Source organism: Bubalus bubalis, chromosome 19 (assembly GCF_019923935.1).
Source record: "Bubalus bubalis isolate 160015118507 breed Murrah chromosome 19, NDDB_SH_1, whole genome shotgun sequence".
Classification (NCBI taxonomy): Eukaryota; Metazoa; Chordata; class Mammalia; order Artiodactyla; family Bovidae; genus Bubalus; species Bubalus bubalis.
The window spans coordinates 62,425,958-62,441,293 of NC_059175.1; the positions used below are offsets into that span (position 1 = coordinate 62,425,958).

At 49.5% G+C, this 15,336-nt stretch overlaps 1 protein-coding gene across 1 annotated transcript in view; it reads left to right on the forward strand.

Moving 5' to 3' along the window:
- LOC102399461 (death associated protein) overlaps positions 1–9,161 on the forward strand; it is a 67,192-nt gene extending 58,031 nt beyond the window's left edge. The window contains exons 3-4 of the mRNA XM_006059764.4: positions 6,207–6,249; positions 7,273–9,161. Of these exons, the coding sequence (XP_006059826.1) occupies positions 6,207–6,249; positions 7,273–7,386 (157 nt within the window). The 3' untranslated portion in view covers positions 7,387–9,161. The remainder of the gene's footprint in view (positions 1–6,206; positions 6,250–7,272) is intronic.
- Positions 9,162–15,336: the final 6,175 nt, after the last annotated feature.

A 15,336-nucleotide genomic window follows, 5' to 3' on the forward strand; every position in this document is an offset into this window, starting at 1 on the left:
GTCAGAAAATGAAATTGAGACTCTGATGCAGCTTTCTGGGTCCGAGCATTCATCAGAACCCTGCTGCCTGATTCCCAGGCAGCTTTGACCTTTAGGGAGATTTTAAGAGTACAGTCCCTTTCTGAGCACTCACATGCTTTCTCACCAGGAAGGGCAGGAGCATCACGTGATGATGGCTCCTAGGTCCTCATGCAGCCGACATGACGATGCTCCCGCCGCCACTACCGGCGTCCCCACCAGCTTCCTTGCTGGCTTGCTTCCTGTGCTGTGACCACAGCTGCAGGTGGAAGAGGAGCTGGTGGGCCAGGTGGAGCTGCCTGCTGCAGGGCAGCCGCCCCACCTTAAGCTCAAGTGGCCTTATCACTGTCCAGGCTTTGTTCCAGTCTTCCGTGGGCTGGGAAACTAACAAGCAGGCCGTTCCGATCGGGTCAAACAGGAATCAGATAGACTGAGGACCCAGAGGGCTTCTTTTCTTCAAGTCCATGGTTTGGTGACATCTGTGTATATATCTCAGATCCTCTTTTTGCTTACCTGGAAGCTTCTCTGTCCCGGATCAGCAGGGTTATTCTACACGGTCAGGAGATCTGAAGATGAGACAGAACTGAACCAGCTGTGAATCAGGGGTGGAGACATAGGAGGGCTGGGGATGTCCTCGTCACCCCAGCACCTGCCATTTGCGGAGTACTTGCTGTGTGCCAAGCAGCGTGTGTATGTGTAGCACCTGGTGAGAGAAGGTCCACTGCCACCCATTCTACAGATGAGGAAACTGAGCCTCAGAAGGTCAGACACCAGCCCACCCGCCAATCACTGGCAGAGTTGGGATGGTCTGACATCAGAACCCACACTCAGCTGGCATCCACCTGCCACCGTCCTCTGGGCCTCCTTCTTAGACCGTGTAGACTGCATTTTGACTCAATGGATAGTTTGAAACCAAGCTTTGCTCCTGAAGCTTGGGAGCTGAGACGTGGGCAATGGTGGGGCCCATGAACCAACACAGAGCACAGAGCTGAGGGATCCAGGCCTGCGTCCTCCAGGCTGTGCTTCCAAGAACCACGAACAAAGTGCAGCCTCTTCAGCCACCGCGCCTTCACCTGTAACGAGGGAAACACCTGCTGAAGAGCATCAGATGCATTAATAACTTATATGGAAGTGGTCCGTGCCCTAGTTAAGTGCTAGAGACATAAATGATGGTTTTCAAGGAAAAAGAATCTGTTACCAAGTCAGAAAGGAAGTGCTGATGCTGATTTGAATACCTTGTACTGTCTGCCTGGATAGTGGATCCACTGACTGCATATAGATTACTTACTTTAAAAATCTGCAACTCTAAATCGTGTGCAAAATCCAGAATCTAAAAATAGAGCCTGTTCCATGACCCAGTTCTCAGCCCTGAAATGAGGGCAACAGGCTAACGCTCTGGGCTGCCCTTGTTCCAAGTCTGGCTCAGAGTGCTTATCCACTACGCAGGCATCAGGTGACTTACTGGACCTCTCTGATTTACTGTCCCCTCACCAGTAAAATGGGCTTCCCAGGTGGCTCAGCAGGTAAAGAATCCATCTGCAATGCAGGAGACCCAGGTTCAATCCCTGGATTGGGCAGATCCCTGTGGAAAAGGAAATGGCAACCCACTCCAGGATTGTTGCCTGGGAAATCCCATGGTCAGAGGAGCCTGGAGGGCTACATACAATCCATGGGGTCATAGAGTCGGACACGACTAAGCACCTAACACATATTGACAGGTGAATACTGGAAACCCACATGCATCAAATGTTTGGCAGCTACACAGGCCAAGTGTGAGAGAGCTGCGATATCTGCTGATGTATGGGAGGGTTGCTGCTGCTGCTGCTAAGTCGCTTCGGTCATGTCCGACTTTGTGTGACCCCACAGACAGCAGCCCACCAGGCTCCTCTGTTCCTGGGATTCTCCAAGCAAGAATACCAGAGTGGGTTGCCATTTCCTTCTCCAATGCATGCATGCATGCTAAGTCACTTCAGTCGTGTCTGACTCTGTGCAACCCCATGGACAGCAGCCCACCAGGCTCCTCTGTCCACGGGATTCTTCAGGCAAGAATGCTGGAGTGGATTGCCTTTTCCATGGGACAGTTACAGGGGCTCTAAATTCCCGCTAATTCCATCCAGTTTGCGGTTCCTTTAAATTTAAATAAATATGGTTTTCAAAGACTGAAAAGGCCTAAGGATGTGGGGAGGGCAGGAACGATATTTTTCAGTGTCTCTGTGTCGTGAAAGTAATGTTGCTTCTTCAAACCAACATCTGTCAGAATGATTCTCATCAGATTAAATAAATCCTCAAAGCCGCTCTCACAGTTTATAGAATCTTGGAAATGTAGGTTATGCTTCACGTGGAACCCTAATGGAATTTAAACAAGTGTGTTTTTGCAAGCACAGCTTGGAGAGCACACACTTTACTGGGGTTTGTGAATTTAAGCTACCATGTCTCAAGTTTAGAGAGGGCTTTTACTACAGGAAGGTAATAGACAATCCCTGACCAGTTTGAGATGCTATTAATTGAAGACGGAAAAGACCAAGTCTGATGAAAACCAGCACTGCACACACACTCTGCCAAACAGACGTGTGAAAACAGAGATCGCTCTTAGATAAGACACGAGGGGCTAGCCTTCGGTCGGTCACCTCTGCACAGGCAGTTGCCATGTGTCCTTATGGTTGGTTATGGCCTTTTCAGTGTTTTAGAGGAGAGAGGACTTTGTTGGGGGCAGTGGATTTTATGCTATAAAGATCTTGAATGATCAATACAAATGTTTATTATTCCCTGCCATAAGAAAACTTATTCTTAAAATTAGTTGCTAAATCTAAGCACAATGAAATACCACTTCACACCCACTGGGCTGGCTTCTATCAAAAAATAAATAACAGAAAATAATTAGTGGTGAGGGGACTTCCCTGGTGGTCCAGTGGCTAAGGCTCTGAGCTCCCAAAGCAGGGAACCCAGGTTTGATCCCTGGTCAGAGATCTAACCAGTCAATCCTAAAGAAAGTCAACCCTGAATATTCATTGGGAGGACTGGTGCTGAAGCTGAAGCTCCAATGCTTTGGCCACTGATGGGAAGAACTGACTCATTAGTAAAGACCCTGATGCTGGGAAAGATTGAAGGCAGGAGGAGAAGGGGACGACAGAGGATGAGATGGTTGGATGGCATCACCAACTCTATGGATATGAGTTTAAGCAAGCTCCAGGAGATAGGAAAAAACAGTGACGCCTGGAGTGCTGCAGTCAGGGGATTGCAAAGCATCAGACACGACTTAGCGACTGACCAACAACAGGGAACTAGATCCCAAGTGCTGCAACTGAAAGCTCCTGCATGCCACAGAGAAGATGGAGGGTCCCAAGTGCTGCAGCTAAGACCCACCCTCACCAAATGAATAAATTAAATAAATAAATGTATAGTTTTTTTTAAAGTGGTGAGTGTGTGGAGAAATTGAGCCCGTATGCATTGCTGGTGTGAATCTAAGATGTGGAAACACTATGGAAAGCCATTCGGTGCTTCCTCTAAAATATTAGAATCCGGAGCATGGTTCTCAAGATTCCAATGGGAAACCCTTGGCCATGAAATCCCTGGAGGCGGAGCTGGTGGGTGATTTGGAGCAGTCGAGGCATGGTGTTCTTGGATTCCAGACAAATCCAAACATAACGACATAAGAGACTTACACTTGGGCCAAACTTACTCATCCCTGGCTCGCTGTTGATCCTGTAGCCAAGCCATATTTGTAAAAAAAATAACCAACCCAGTTAACCACACAACAAAAGCTAAATAAAACAAAGCCAGCATCATGTGGGGAACATTTCTGTGCTGTTTAGTAAGACTTGAAGTCCTTAGTCTCATGGAGTAGCAGAAATTACATGGGGAAATTTCAAGTTTTTTTTGCTAAACTCTTTGGTATTAAAAGACACTTGCTCCTTGGAAGAAAAGCTATGACCAATCTAGACAGCATATTAAAAAGCAGAGACATTACTTTGCCAACAAAGGTCTGTCTATTCAAAGCTATACAGTAGTCATGTATAGATGTGAGAGTTGGACTATAAAGAAAGCTGAGTGCTGAAGAATTGATGCTTTTGAACTGTGGTGTTGGAGAAGACTCTTGAGAGTCCCTTGGTCAGCAAGGAGATCCAACCAGTCCATCCTAAAGGAAATCAGTCCTGAATATTCATTGGAAGGACTGATGCTGAAGCTGAAGCTCCAATACTTTGGCCACCTGATGTGAAGATCTGACTCATTTGAAAAGACCCTGATGCTGGGAAAGACTGAAGGTGGGAGGAGAAGGGGACGACAGAGGATGAAATGGCTGGATGGCATCACCAACTTGATGGACATGAGTTTGAGTAAACTCTGGGAGGTGGTGATGGACAGGGAGGCCTGGCGTGCTGCAGTCCATGGGGTTGCAGAGTCGGACATGATTGAGTGACTGAACTGAACTTCCAATGTAAACAGCAAACTTTCTGAATGCTGGGACTTTTGCCTGCAGCAAAAGAAAGCTAAAACAAGTGATTTCCTTCCAGGGTGGAGCAGCAGAGCTGCTGGGAGGTGGGCTGGGCAGCTCAGGGATGACGATTCCACTCTGTCTGCCCACAGGACCAGCCTTAAACCAAGCCACCCGCTTCCCAGAGCTGCCCTCACCCCACTGTCCACCCTGACTGGCCGGCCTTGGATTCACCTAATGGCTTCTGGGTCCCCTTATCTCTCACTGAGACATTTCAGAAGCATGCACACCTGTGTACTACCTGGAACTGTGTTGTGATGCTTCTAAACTATGACATGTGCGGTTATTTTTATAAAGGCATATGTGTGAGTGCTAAGTAACCTCAGTCGTGTCTGACTCTTGCAACCCCATGGACAGTAGCCTGCCAGGCTCCTCTGTCCGTGGGATTCTCCAGGTGAGAATACTGGAGTGGGTTGCCATGCCTTCCTCCAGGGGATCTTTCTGACCCAGGGATTGAACCCATAGAAGAGTTTATAATATCATAGAAGTATGCTCACCAGATACTAAGTGCAGAATGCGGACTACAAAACAAAGTGACTCTTTTGGTAAGAAGACAATTTAATAAGGAAACGAGTGCATCTCTCTGTCCACAAAAAGGAAGGCTAGAAGGACGTCCTGCACGTCAACAGTAGTTCTCTCCAGGTAGCAGAACTACAAGTCATTTTAACGTGCTTGGCTTGTTGCTTTTGAACAATGAACATGTAGTGCTTTCATCCTAAATCCTGTTCCCTCAGTATTGGTGACAGGGTGGGTCAGTCAGTATGATGAAAGAGATTAAGAAATAGCAAGAGCTTCACAAGGACCTTACTTTTTCTTTTCTTTTCTTTTTTGTTCTTTGGCTACACCATGGGACATGCAGGATCTTAGTTCCCTAAGACAGTGAAGTGAAAGTGTTAGTCTCTAAGTCTTGTCTGACTCTTTTGTGACCCCCATGGACTGTAGCCTGCCAGGCTCCTCTGTCCATGGGGTTTCTCAGGCAACAGTACTGGAGGGGTTGCCATGCCCTCTTTTGGGGATCTTCCTGACTCAGGGATCGATCCCAAGTCTCCTGCATTGTGGGCAGATTCTTGACCATCTGAGCCACCAGCGAAGCCCCTCAGTTCCCTAACAAGGGATCAAACCCGTGCCACCTGCAGCGGAAGCATGGACCTTACGTTTTTAATACTTGGATTCCCAGAAAGGCCAAGAGCTTTGCATTGATCGGCTCTGAGAATCTCACCCGTTAGAAGTTTCTGGAAGCTGAGGACTCTGGCAAGGGCAGTGCCTCGCAGCCCAGAGGACAGGAGGCTCCTTGCCTGGAGTCTCCTGTTCTCCTGTGACCCTGCCCCTTCCCTGCTCCAGGGATCACCCCAAGTCCACAGTCTGTTGAGACCAAAACCACTGGGCTTCCCCACAGTTAGCTGAAGGATTGACCAAAAACAAAAAGAGTACTTTTCAGCGACATGTCCTCTGTCTGCTACAGCATTCTCCCTCTCCGCCTGAGCTCAGCCTCAGGAGGAAGGGGACCCCCGGGATGTCCGGAGCATGGCGGCCATCGGGTCTATGTGACGAAATAACGGCAAGAGGCGTGTTCCCGCCTCCCTCCGGGGGCTCCTTATTTGTCATGTGGTCACAAAGTCAGTCTCCCCATTCGCATCACCTGCTGTTCCTCTCTGTGAGTCATGGTGGTCCATGTCTTTTCCTTCTTGTCTTCCAGTCCACCCAAGCCGACCGTGTTCATCTCCGGAGTCATCGCCCGGGTAAGAGCCCTTTCATCATTTTGGGGTCTCAGCACGTGATCTCCTGATCCCTCCTGTCCTTACTCCACCCCACTCATCCACCCGGGAGCCAGGGGGTGGGGAGGCTCTTAATATCCCCCCTGTCCATGGAACGTGCTTCTGTGGTCGGGGACAGACCGGGTGGTGGCCAGGAAGAGCCCAGAGTGCCTGCCTGTCTCTCCTCCATCCTCTTCTGTCTTCTTCCTCTTTAGACTTGACCAGGTCAGCAGCCTGTCCACAGGCCAAAGGGTTTCTGGGGGATCTGTGAGCTGACAATGTTTTTACATTTTTAATGGTTGAAGAAATTTGAAATAAGAATTACACGGCAATACCTGTGAAGTGTTAGTCACTGAGTCGGGTTCAACTCTTTTGTGACCCCATGGACTATAGCCCACCAGGCTCCTCTGTCCATGGGATTCAAAATGACCACAAGAACTGTTCTAGCAGAAGAAAGCCACCCAACACCCAAGCTTAGTTTTGAGTGAGTCATGTGGTACCTGACCCCTGGTGTGGGGACAGAGATGGTGAGCTTTCTCACCTTCTAGAAAGTACATGGGTCTTTGTGCCCCTTTAAGCTCCCCAAAAAGCCTCAGGACCTCCCCACAGTCCTAGGAGATGAGTTTCCATCTTCCAACAGGTTGTCCACTCCACCACCCACCGACTCGCACAGGGAAGCAAGAGAATGCTGGGTTTGGTTCTTGCTCATGAACTTACTCAGGCTTCCCTGGTGGCTCAGACAGTAAAGAATCCACCTGCAATGCAGGAGACACGTGTTTGATCCCTGGGTCAGGAAGATCCCCTGGAGGAAGGAAATGGCTCCCCCACCCCAGTATTCTTGCCTGGGAAATCCCATGGACGGAAGAGCCTGGTAGGCTACAGTCCATGGCGTCACAGAGAGTCAGACATGACTGAGCGACTGAGCAGACAGGCATGCATGAACTCAACCAACTGTCCACGGTTGTTGAGACAGTGCTTTGAGCCAGTGCTTTCCATGTCTTCCCACAGGGTGACAAGGACTTCCCCCCAGCAGCCGCCCAGGTGGCCCACCAGAAGCCCCATGCCTCCATAGACAGGCACCCCTCCCCGAGGACCCAGCACATCCAGCAACCTCGCAAGTGACCGGCGAGGACCCAGCGCCCTCACCAGCCACACCTCGGTTCCCCGACACTTGGTATTTCGCTGGCAAAGAGAACTGGCATCTTCCTCAAAACACTGCCCCATCGGGAAATCTAAGACAAAGCAAAGCGCCCATTCTTTAGCCTTCAATTTCCAGCTCTAAAACTAGAATCAGACCCCCAAACCTCACTGCCAGGGAGTCCTGGCTGATGTCGTTCGAGGACCATAACACCTCTCTCTGTGCCCTGAGCAGGACTTACCAAGACCTGAGTGATGTGACATTGTTCCCAGTTTAGCTTCAGTTCTGGTTCATCAGTTCCCCTGCCAGTGGTCTTAAAAATTAGCAGGCACAAATCTGGGAGGATTAGATTAAGGTCAGGGGAAAGCTCAATCATTGCATGCTTTTTAGCAATAGGACAATCAAATTTTAACACCTAGAGGGAAGAGAAAGAGATGAAGGCGTTAATTTCAGAAAACCTGAGTAGGGAGGATATGCAGTAGACAACAGCATCGCTGAATTTCCCTCCCTTGTGTGAGGAGGGATCCGAGCACAGGGCAACACCAAGCTCTCCCAGAAAAGCCAGAGAAGAGCCTACCACTTTGAAGAGGCTCTTTTATTCCAAGAGTCACCTGGCTGAAAAATATTGCCCAAACACAATACTTCCAGAATGAGATTTCTCTGTGGGTCCCAAGTCCTGCACGTCCCCACCATCCACACAGGCTCGCCAGGAAATCAAGGCGAACCTTCATTTTTTTCAGCGATCATCTCGAGAACTGCTTTGGAGTTCTCGGAGTGATCCCTGACCAGGTGGAGGAATAGACACATGGCTAATCCTGGAACACTAGAGCAAAAGCATTGACCACAGGGAAAGATGGGAGGGATGGAAACCTGCCTTTGCTCCCCGAGGGAAAAGTAGAAGCATCACCCACCACTGGAGCTGGAAAAGCCTGTTTGTCAGTCAGTCAGAGCGTCAGAACAACCTCTGCCCCAGGGCACCGTTCACTTGGGCATCTCAGATTACCCTCCGCTTTCTGCCTGGGTTTCCTGCCCAGAGCTGCCCTACACTGCTTACTGCCTCACAGCAACCGGGCGCCCTGCTTTTCTGAAAAGCAGTTGTTTGACTCTCCCGGAGCAAATGCTTTGGGAGCTGGTGTGGCCTGACCATCCCACTTGCCAGTGTGGTATTTGCAGCAGGTCCGCAATGGGGGCAGCAGGCCCCCCACAGCCTTTCTGACACTCTTTCCAACTCCATGTCCACGATTGGTAAAGGTGATGCAGACCTAGCTTTTGCCCCTCTCTAAGGGAAAAGCCAGCCCCGCTTCACATCCTAAAGGCGACTTGGTTTCCCCTCTCACTGACTTCTAGAGCTGGGGTCTCACCCTCAAGGCAGTGCGTAGTCACATCTCATATTTCTTAATCGCTGAGATGTTCCTATAAACAGAGGCTGGCTTTTGGAGATGCCACCTGGGTGTGTAGCCTCCTCCTGGCGACCTCCCGGAGCCGGCATCTCTGACGGACCCTGAGAGCAGGCAGCGCTGGGCCAGTCTGTGGACCGCTGCACACGTGCTGCAGAGATGAAGGCACATCCTTGGTACCTTGTAGTGCTGCGGCCAGGAGCGCCGTGCTGTGCATTTTTCTCGTCCTTTTAGCTACATCTGGTGTGTATCTGTGGGCTCCTGATCACTGAAAGCAAATTGTTCCCCTGAATGAATTTATCAATGGTTAACTTCAAGAATAATCATTCTAATAAAGCTCCTGCGTGGTTTGTTTTCTCTTATATCTCAGAGATTGTTCTTTCTCATCTCGCTAGGGTTACCAGATGGTTTCAAAAAAAATACGAACATGCAAAAATAAGGAGTATGTTCACAAATTGTTTCCCAGACACAAAGCCAAACTATTGGACACCTGGCACCTCGAGTCTAATCGCCTCCTTTGAAATGTCATCAAGTAGAAAAGCTTTAATACAGTGGATTAAAATGCACTCCTTGGGCCGAGCAGCTGGCCCTGTGCTCAGAAGGTCCTTTGGGAACAGACTTGGGAAGAATGATTAGTAGTAAGCCCAGGGATGGCTGTGAGCAGTGTTTGAGAAATAAGACATTCACCTAATTTATCCAAAGATCCCCTGGAACCCTTATGAGCAGGATGAGAAAATAATCCTAATTATTAGCTTTGAGATCCAGAGTCAGACAACAGATGTGAGCTGGGAGGGACCCTGACCTGTTTTCACCCTAGAAGGACAGGACAGCTTGGCGGCCCTGAGCCAGGGGAGGGCACGTAAGGCCAGAGTCTGTGTCCCCAACCCTGGCCTCCCCCGGCCCCTGGTGTCACCTCTGGATGCTGCTGTTTGCATTCATGCTTCCACCCCCCTTTCTAAGTTGAGGACAGAATGAGGGTCTTGTGCATTTAGTGGGAGAGTTGTTCTAGGTACATAACATTGACTTACCAGACCATGTAGCCTTCTGAGAAATGTTTGTGTAGACATTTGTTGGGAGGAGGTTACCAAACACTTCCTATGACTCATTAGGGCCCAGACCCTCCACTTAGAGAATGCAGCCTACCTTCTTCCAAAGTCTGTATTATCTTTCAGAATGATCTATGTCTAAGCAGACCTGAGAATGACAAGAGCCGCAGGTCTTCCACCATTTATTACACTCATGATTATATCTAGTTACTATATGACTGTGAAGGGCTTCCCTGGTGGCTCAGAGAGTAAAGAATCTGCCTGCAATGCAGGAGGTGCAGGAGACCCAGGTTCGATCCCTGGGTTGGGTAGATCCCCTGGAGGAGGGTTAGGCAACCCCCTCCAGTATTCTTGGGCTTCCCTGGTGGCTCAGATGGTAAAGAATCTGCCTGCAATGCAGGAGCTGCAGGAGACCCAGGTTCGATCCCTGAGTCAGGAAGATCCCCTGGAGGAGGGCATGGCCACCCACTCCAGTATTATTGCCTGGAGTATCCCATGGACAGAGGAGCCTGGCTGGCTACAGTTCATGCGGTCACAAAGAGTCAGACATGGCTGAGTGACTAACACACACAAATAGAAATACCAAGCACACAACAAACGGGGCAGAATTGCCCCCCAGGGCACATTGTCACAAACATCATCGTCACCTGCATTTGTTAGTTGCCACCATGACGAAGTACCCCAGACTGGAAACAGTGGAAATGCGTGAGCTCCTGGTCCTGGAGCCTAGAGGTTTGCAGTCAAGGTGTGGGCAGGGCCGCCTCCCCAGAAGCTGCAGGTGACTATCATCCTCGGCCTCGGCCACTTCCGGCGGCTGCTGGCAATGTCTAGTGATCACTGACTTGTTGCAACAGAAACCCAGTCTCTGCTTCTGTTGTCACTGGACCAGAGCCACCCCCATCCAGTGTGAAAAGTGGAAGCATTAGTCATTTAGTTGTGTCCTACTCTGCCACTCCATGGACTGTAGCCCGCCAGGCTCCTCTGTCCATGGGGTTCTCCAGGCAAGAATACTGGGGTGGGTTGCCATGCCCTCCTCCAGGGGATCTTCCTGATCCAGGGGTTGGACCCAGGTCTCCTGCATTGCAGGCAGATTCCTTACCATCTGAGCCACTAGGGAAGCCCACCTAGATGACCTCACCTCAACAAATCAGATCTGCAAGAAGCCTAATTCCAAATAAGGTCATGTTCATGGACCCTGGGAATCGACCTGAACTATCCATCTTCTCGGGGGGACACTATTCAATTCAGGACCTCAACCACATGATGAAAAGCCAGAAACTCTGCTCCCAGCTCACACTGTTGGAATAGCTGTTCATTTGGTCAATTGGTTTCCTGAGCTTTACTATGAGAAAGTTTTGCCCACCACATATTTTGGACACAGAGCGGCCAAAGCCTGTGTGCGGGGGGACAGGGAAGAGAGCAAGGCAGAAGTGCCAAGGGATGAGTGACCCAGGCCGTGGGGGGGCCGTCCACCCCCAGTTCTAGTAGCTCCTGAGATCGCAGCTCTCTGCTGCATGCATCCTCAGGTCAGAGTCACTAAGTCCCAATAGCACATATCGTATCTTCTGTAAGAGTGCTCTACGGGTGGTAGTCAGCCCATTTCACAGATGGGAAGACTGAGACTGAAGCTTAGTGCCCAGGGTCAAAAGCCACTGTTAGCCAACACTGGTCCAGGAAAGATACACAAATGGCCAATAGGCACCCAAGAAATGCTCCAGATCATCAGTCACCAGAGAAATGCAAATCGAGACAGTGAGATACCTGTTCACACCCACGGGGATGGCAGGGATCAAAAGTCCAAATAATAAGCCTTGAAGACGTGGGGAAATCAGACCCGTGTGCAGTGACTCATACAGAGAATGAAAAACGGTGCGGCCACTTAGGAAAACAGGCTGGCAGTTCCTCAAACAATTAAACAGAGTTACTGTGTGACCCAGCATGTCTATTATTTCTGTATATACCCCAAATAAATGAAAACACATGTCTGCACAAGAATTTGTACACAGATGTTTAGGGTAGCATTATATATAACAGCCAAAAGGTAAAAACAACCCAAATAGGTCCATCAACTGAAAACTGAATACATAAAATGTTATATACACACATACACATACACACAAATGGAATATTACTCCATTGTAAATATTGTTCCATTATTTGGCCATGCAAACGAATGCAGTACTGATCTATGGGACAATATGAGTGAACCTTGAGAATATTATGCTCAGTGAAAGAAGCCAGTCACAAAAGACCATGTATCATAGGATTCCATTTGCATGAAATGTCCAGAATCAGGAGATATCTAGAGACAGTGGCTGCGCAGGGCTGGGGGTTGGGGGGCAGGCAGGATACAAGGGGTGAGAGCTTAAGGAAACAGGGCTTCTCTTTGAGGTGATGGAAATGTTCTGAAATCAACTGAGGATGGACCTAGAGGCTGTCACACACAGCGAGGTAAGTCAGAAAAACAAATAGTGCACATTAATGCATGTATGTGGGATCTAGAAAAATGGTATGAAAGTGAAGTCGCTCAGTCGTGTCCTATTCTTTGCAACCCTGTGGACGGTAGCCTACCAGGCTCCTCCGTCCATGGGATTTTCCAGGCAAGAGTACTGGAGTGGGTTACCATTTCCTTTTCCAGGGGATCTTCCCAACCCAGGGATCGAACCTGGGTCTCGCTTTGTAGGCAGACGCTTTACTGTCTGAGCCACCAGGGAAGAAAAAGGGTATAAATGATCTTATTTGCAAAACAGAAATATATAGACAGACAAATATATGGCCACCAAGGAGGGGAAAGGAGTTGGGGTGGGAGTAATTGGGAGGCTGGCATTGACATGTATGCACTACTGATGCTGTGTAGAAAACAGGTTTCTAATGAGAACTTCATTGTAAGGCACCTCCTCAGTGCTCTGTGTGCATTAGTCGCTCAGTCGTGTCCAACTCTTTACGACCCTGTGGACTGCAGCCCTTTGGTCTCCTCTGTCCACTCAGTGCTCTGCGGTGACCTAAATGGGAAGAAAATCCAAGAAAGGGGATATGTGTACAGGTGCGGCTGATTCACTTTGCTGTACAGTAGAAACTAGCACAACATTGTAAAGCAACTCTACTCCAGAAAAAATTAATTTAAAAAATAAAATCAACTGAGAGGATGCTTGCATGTGTCTGTGACTACGATAGACCCATGGACTCTTACACTCCTTTCAGGATCCTTAAGGAAGGTACCAGTCAGAGCAGACATACCAGTAATTGTAAGGTGATGAATAGGGGGATTCCCTGGTGCCTCAGCTGGTAAGGAATCTGCCTGCAATGCCTGAGACCTGGGTTTGATCCCTGGGTTGGGAAGATCCCCTAGAGAAGGGAAAGGCTACCCACTCCTGTATTCTGGACTGGAGAGTTCCCAAGAGTCAGACACAACTGAACGACTTTCACTTTCAATGGGGGGGCTTGAGGAAAGGGTTAGGGTGGTGGGCTTTGCATTGGTGCAGGCTCACACCTGCCTGGTTCCAACCTGGCCCCTGTTGGGGTGAGAAGTTTCTCAATCAGCATCTCTGGATCTCAGCCCTTCACCTGTCTAATTGGGCCACTGTGTACGCAGAGTTTGGTAAAAGATGAAAAGAAAATTGCGGGCATTAACCCCCTGGTTAATAGGGAAACCAGTTTCGGTAGGACAGGGTTTCCAACATGAACAGCATGCTGGAACTGTGCAATGCTGAGATTGTGGGTTAGCAGGGAGAGAAGATTCCAGAAGGAGATGGTTGGCTCAGTGCCACTGTAGACGCTGTGCAGGAGCAGCAGCAAGGAAACAGAGAAGACAGGAGGCATAGTGAGTGACCTGTGGAGCAGGGATGGGCACCCTGGGACCAAAGGACCCCCTGGGGATCCCGTGTGACCCTGAGATCAACCAAGCTGACTTCTGCCCCGGCTCCTGCATGCTGTGCCCTGGTCTCTGTTGGGGCTCATGTCACCCCAGTACAAACTCAGCCCTTGAACGGTTTCAGCAAGAAATGCGATTGTAACTTACAGGTGTTACTGGAGGGAGTCCAGCCCTGGGAGGTACCGGAGGGGAACATGCCATCTTCCAGTGCCTCCAGCTTGCCCAGCTGCCACCGCTGGAGCCTGAGACCCACCTGGGGCACCAAGAAACAGACACCCTCACGCCAAGTCCTCGCTGGCCCTCTGCTGCCTGGCCTGACCTGGGAAGACCAGTTCACTTTTTGGCACGTGCCCTCCTAAAGGAATGAGAAGCCCTGGGACAGTTCCTGTCTGGGGCCAGAGAAAGGAACCTGGGCTGCTTCTCAGGTCCATGTCTGTGGCATCGATGCCTGTCTGCTTCAGAGGACACTCAGCTGCATCCTCAAACCAGGGTCAGAGTCAGCCCCCCGATGCAGTCCCAGGGAGGTGCGCCCTCAGAGTCCATGTCCCTCCTCCCCCAGCTGGGCAGCTGGGTTTTCTTCTCTGGGTTCAGCTTCATCACCAGCAAGAGGAAGCCTCCAGAACCTCCCCGATGGGGCTGTGTAAGCACACCATCTATGTTCATTTATCATCATTATTGTGGTGGTTGTTAATTGATGATGCAAGACCAGAGACATCGTGAGAGTCTGCCCAATTAAAGCCAATGCCAGGAGGGAGCTGAAGAGCAGGTGCAAAGGCAACCAGGCTCTGAGCTGAGCATTTTGAACCTGCTCAGAGGTTACACTGCCGAATGCCGACTCAAGTGTGCACCAGTGCACACCAACCTGGAACGATCCTGCTCCCAGACCCAGTCCTGGCTCTCCCACAAGCCGGCAGCCCACGTGTGCTCAGGAGCAAGGCTGCAGGTATGACAGCCCATGTGGCAGGGAGGGACTACCTGACCCCAGCAGGCACCAGGCTCAGGCACCCTGAGAAAGGGCAGGACTCAAGGGAGAGCCTGCAGGGTGGGAGATACCACAAGACCCAAAGTGTTTTTAATTAATGAATTCTTTTTTAAACATCTGCCTCCTACCTCAGCAGCCTGTGGGGTTCTTCTGCAACCCTGCAGCTTTTTCTAACTTCGCAGCTGCTGTGCTGGTTAAATGCTTCCTTCTACAAACCCCAAAGTAAACTTTTCTCCCCCAAGAGTTGGCATCCTGCTGCCTCTGCAGTGTAAAAATGAAAACAAAACAAACAAAAAAAATTTAAAAACCAGGCATTTCATAACCCTCCCAGGAGACATCTATAGCCATATGCTCCTGAAGAAAAGAGAGGGAGTGAGTGGGTGGTGGCGGTCAACCAGGAAGTTTTGTGTACTTGAAATATCCTCAATTGTTGTATTAGCTGAGGTTCTCCAGGGAAACAGAGCCAGCAGATAGGTGACAGATAGACAGATGATCGATAGACAATAGACAGGAAGAACAGATATAAACAAACATATAGATGGTACATGGATAGATAGAATAGATATAAAGAAATAGGTACATGATAGATTGATAAATAGAATAGATACGAATAAATATGTAGATGATGGACGATAGAT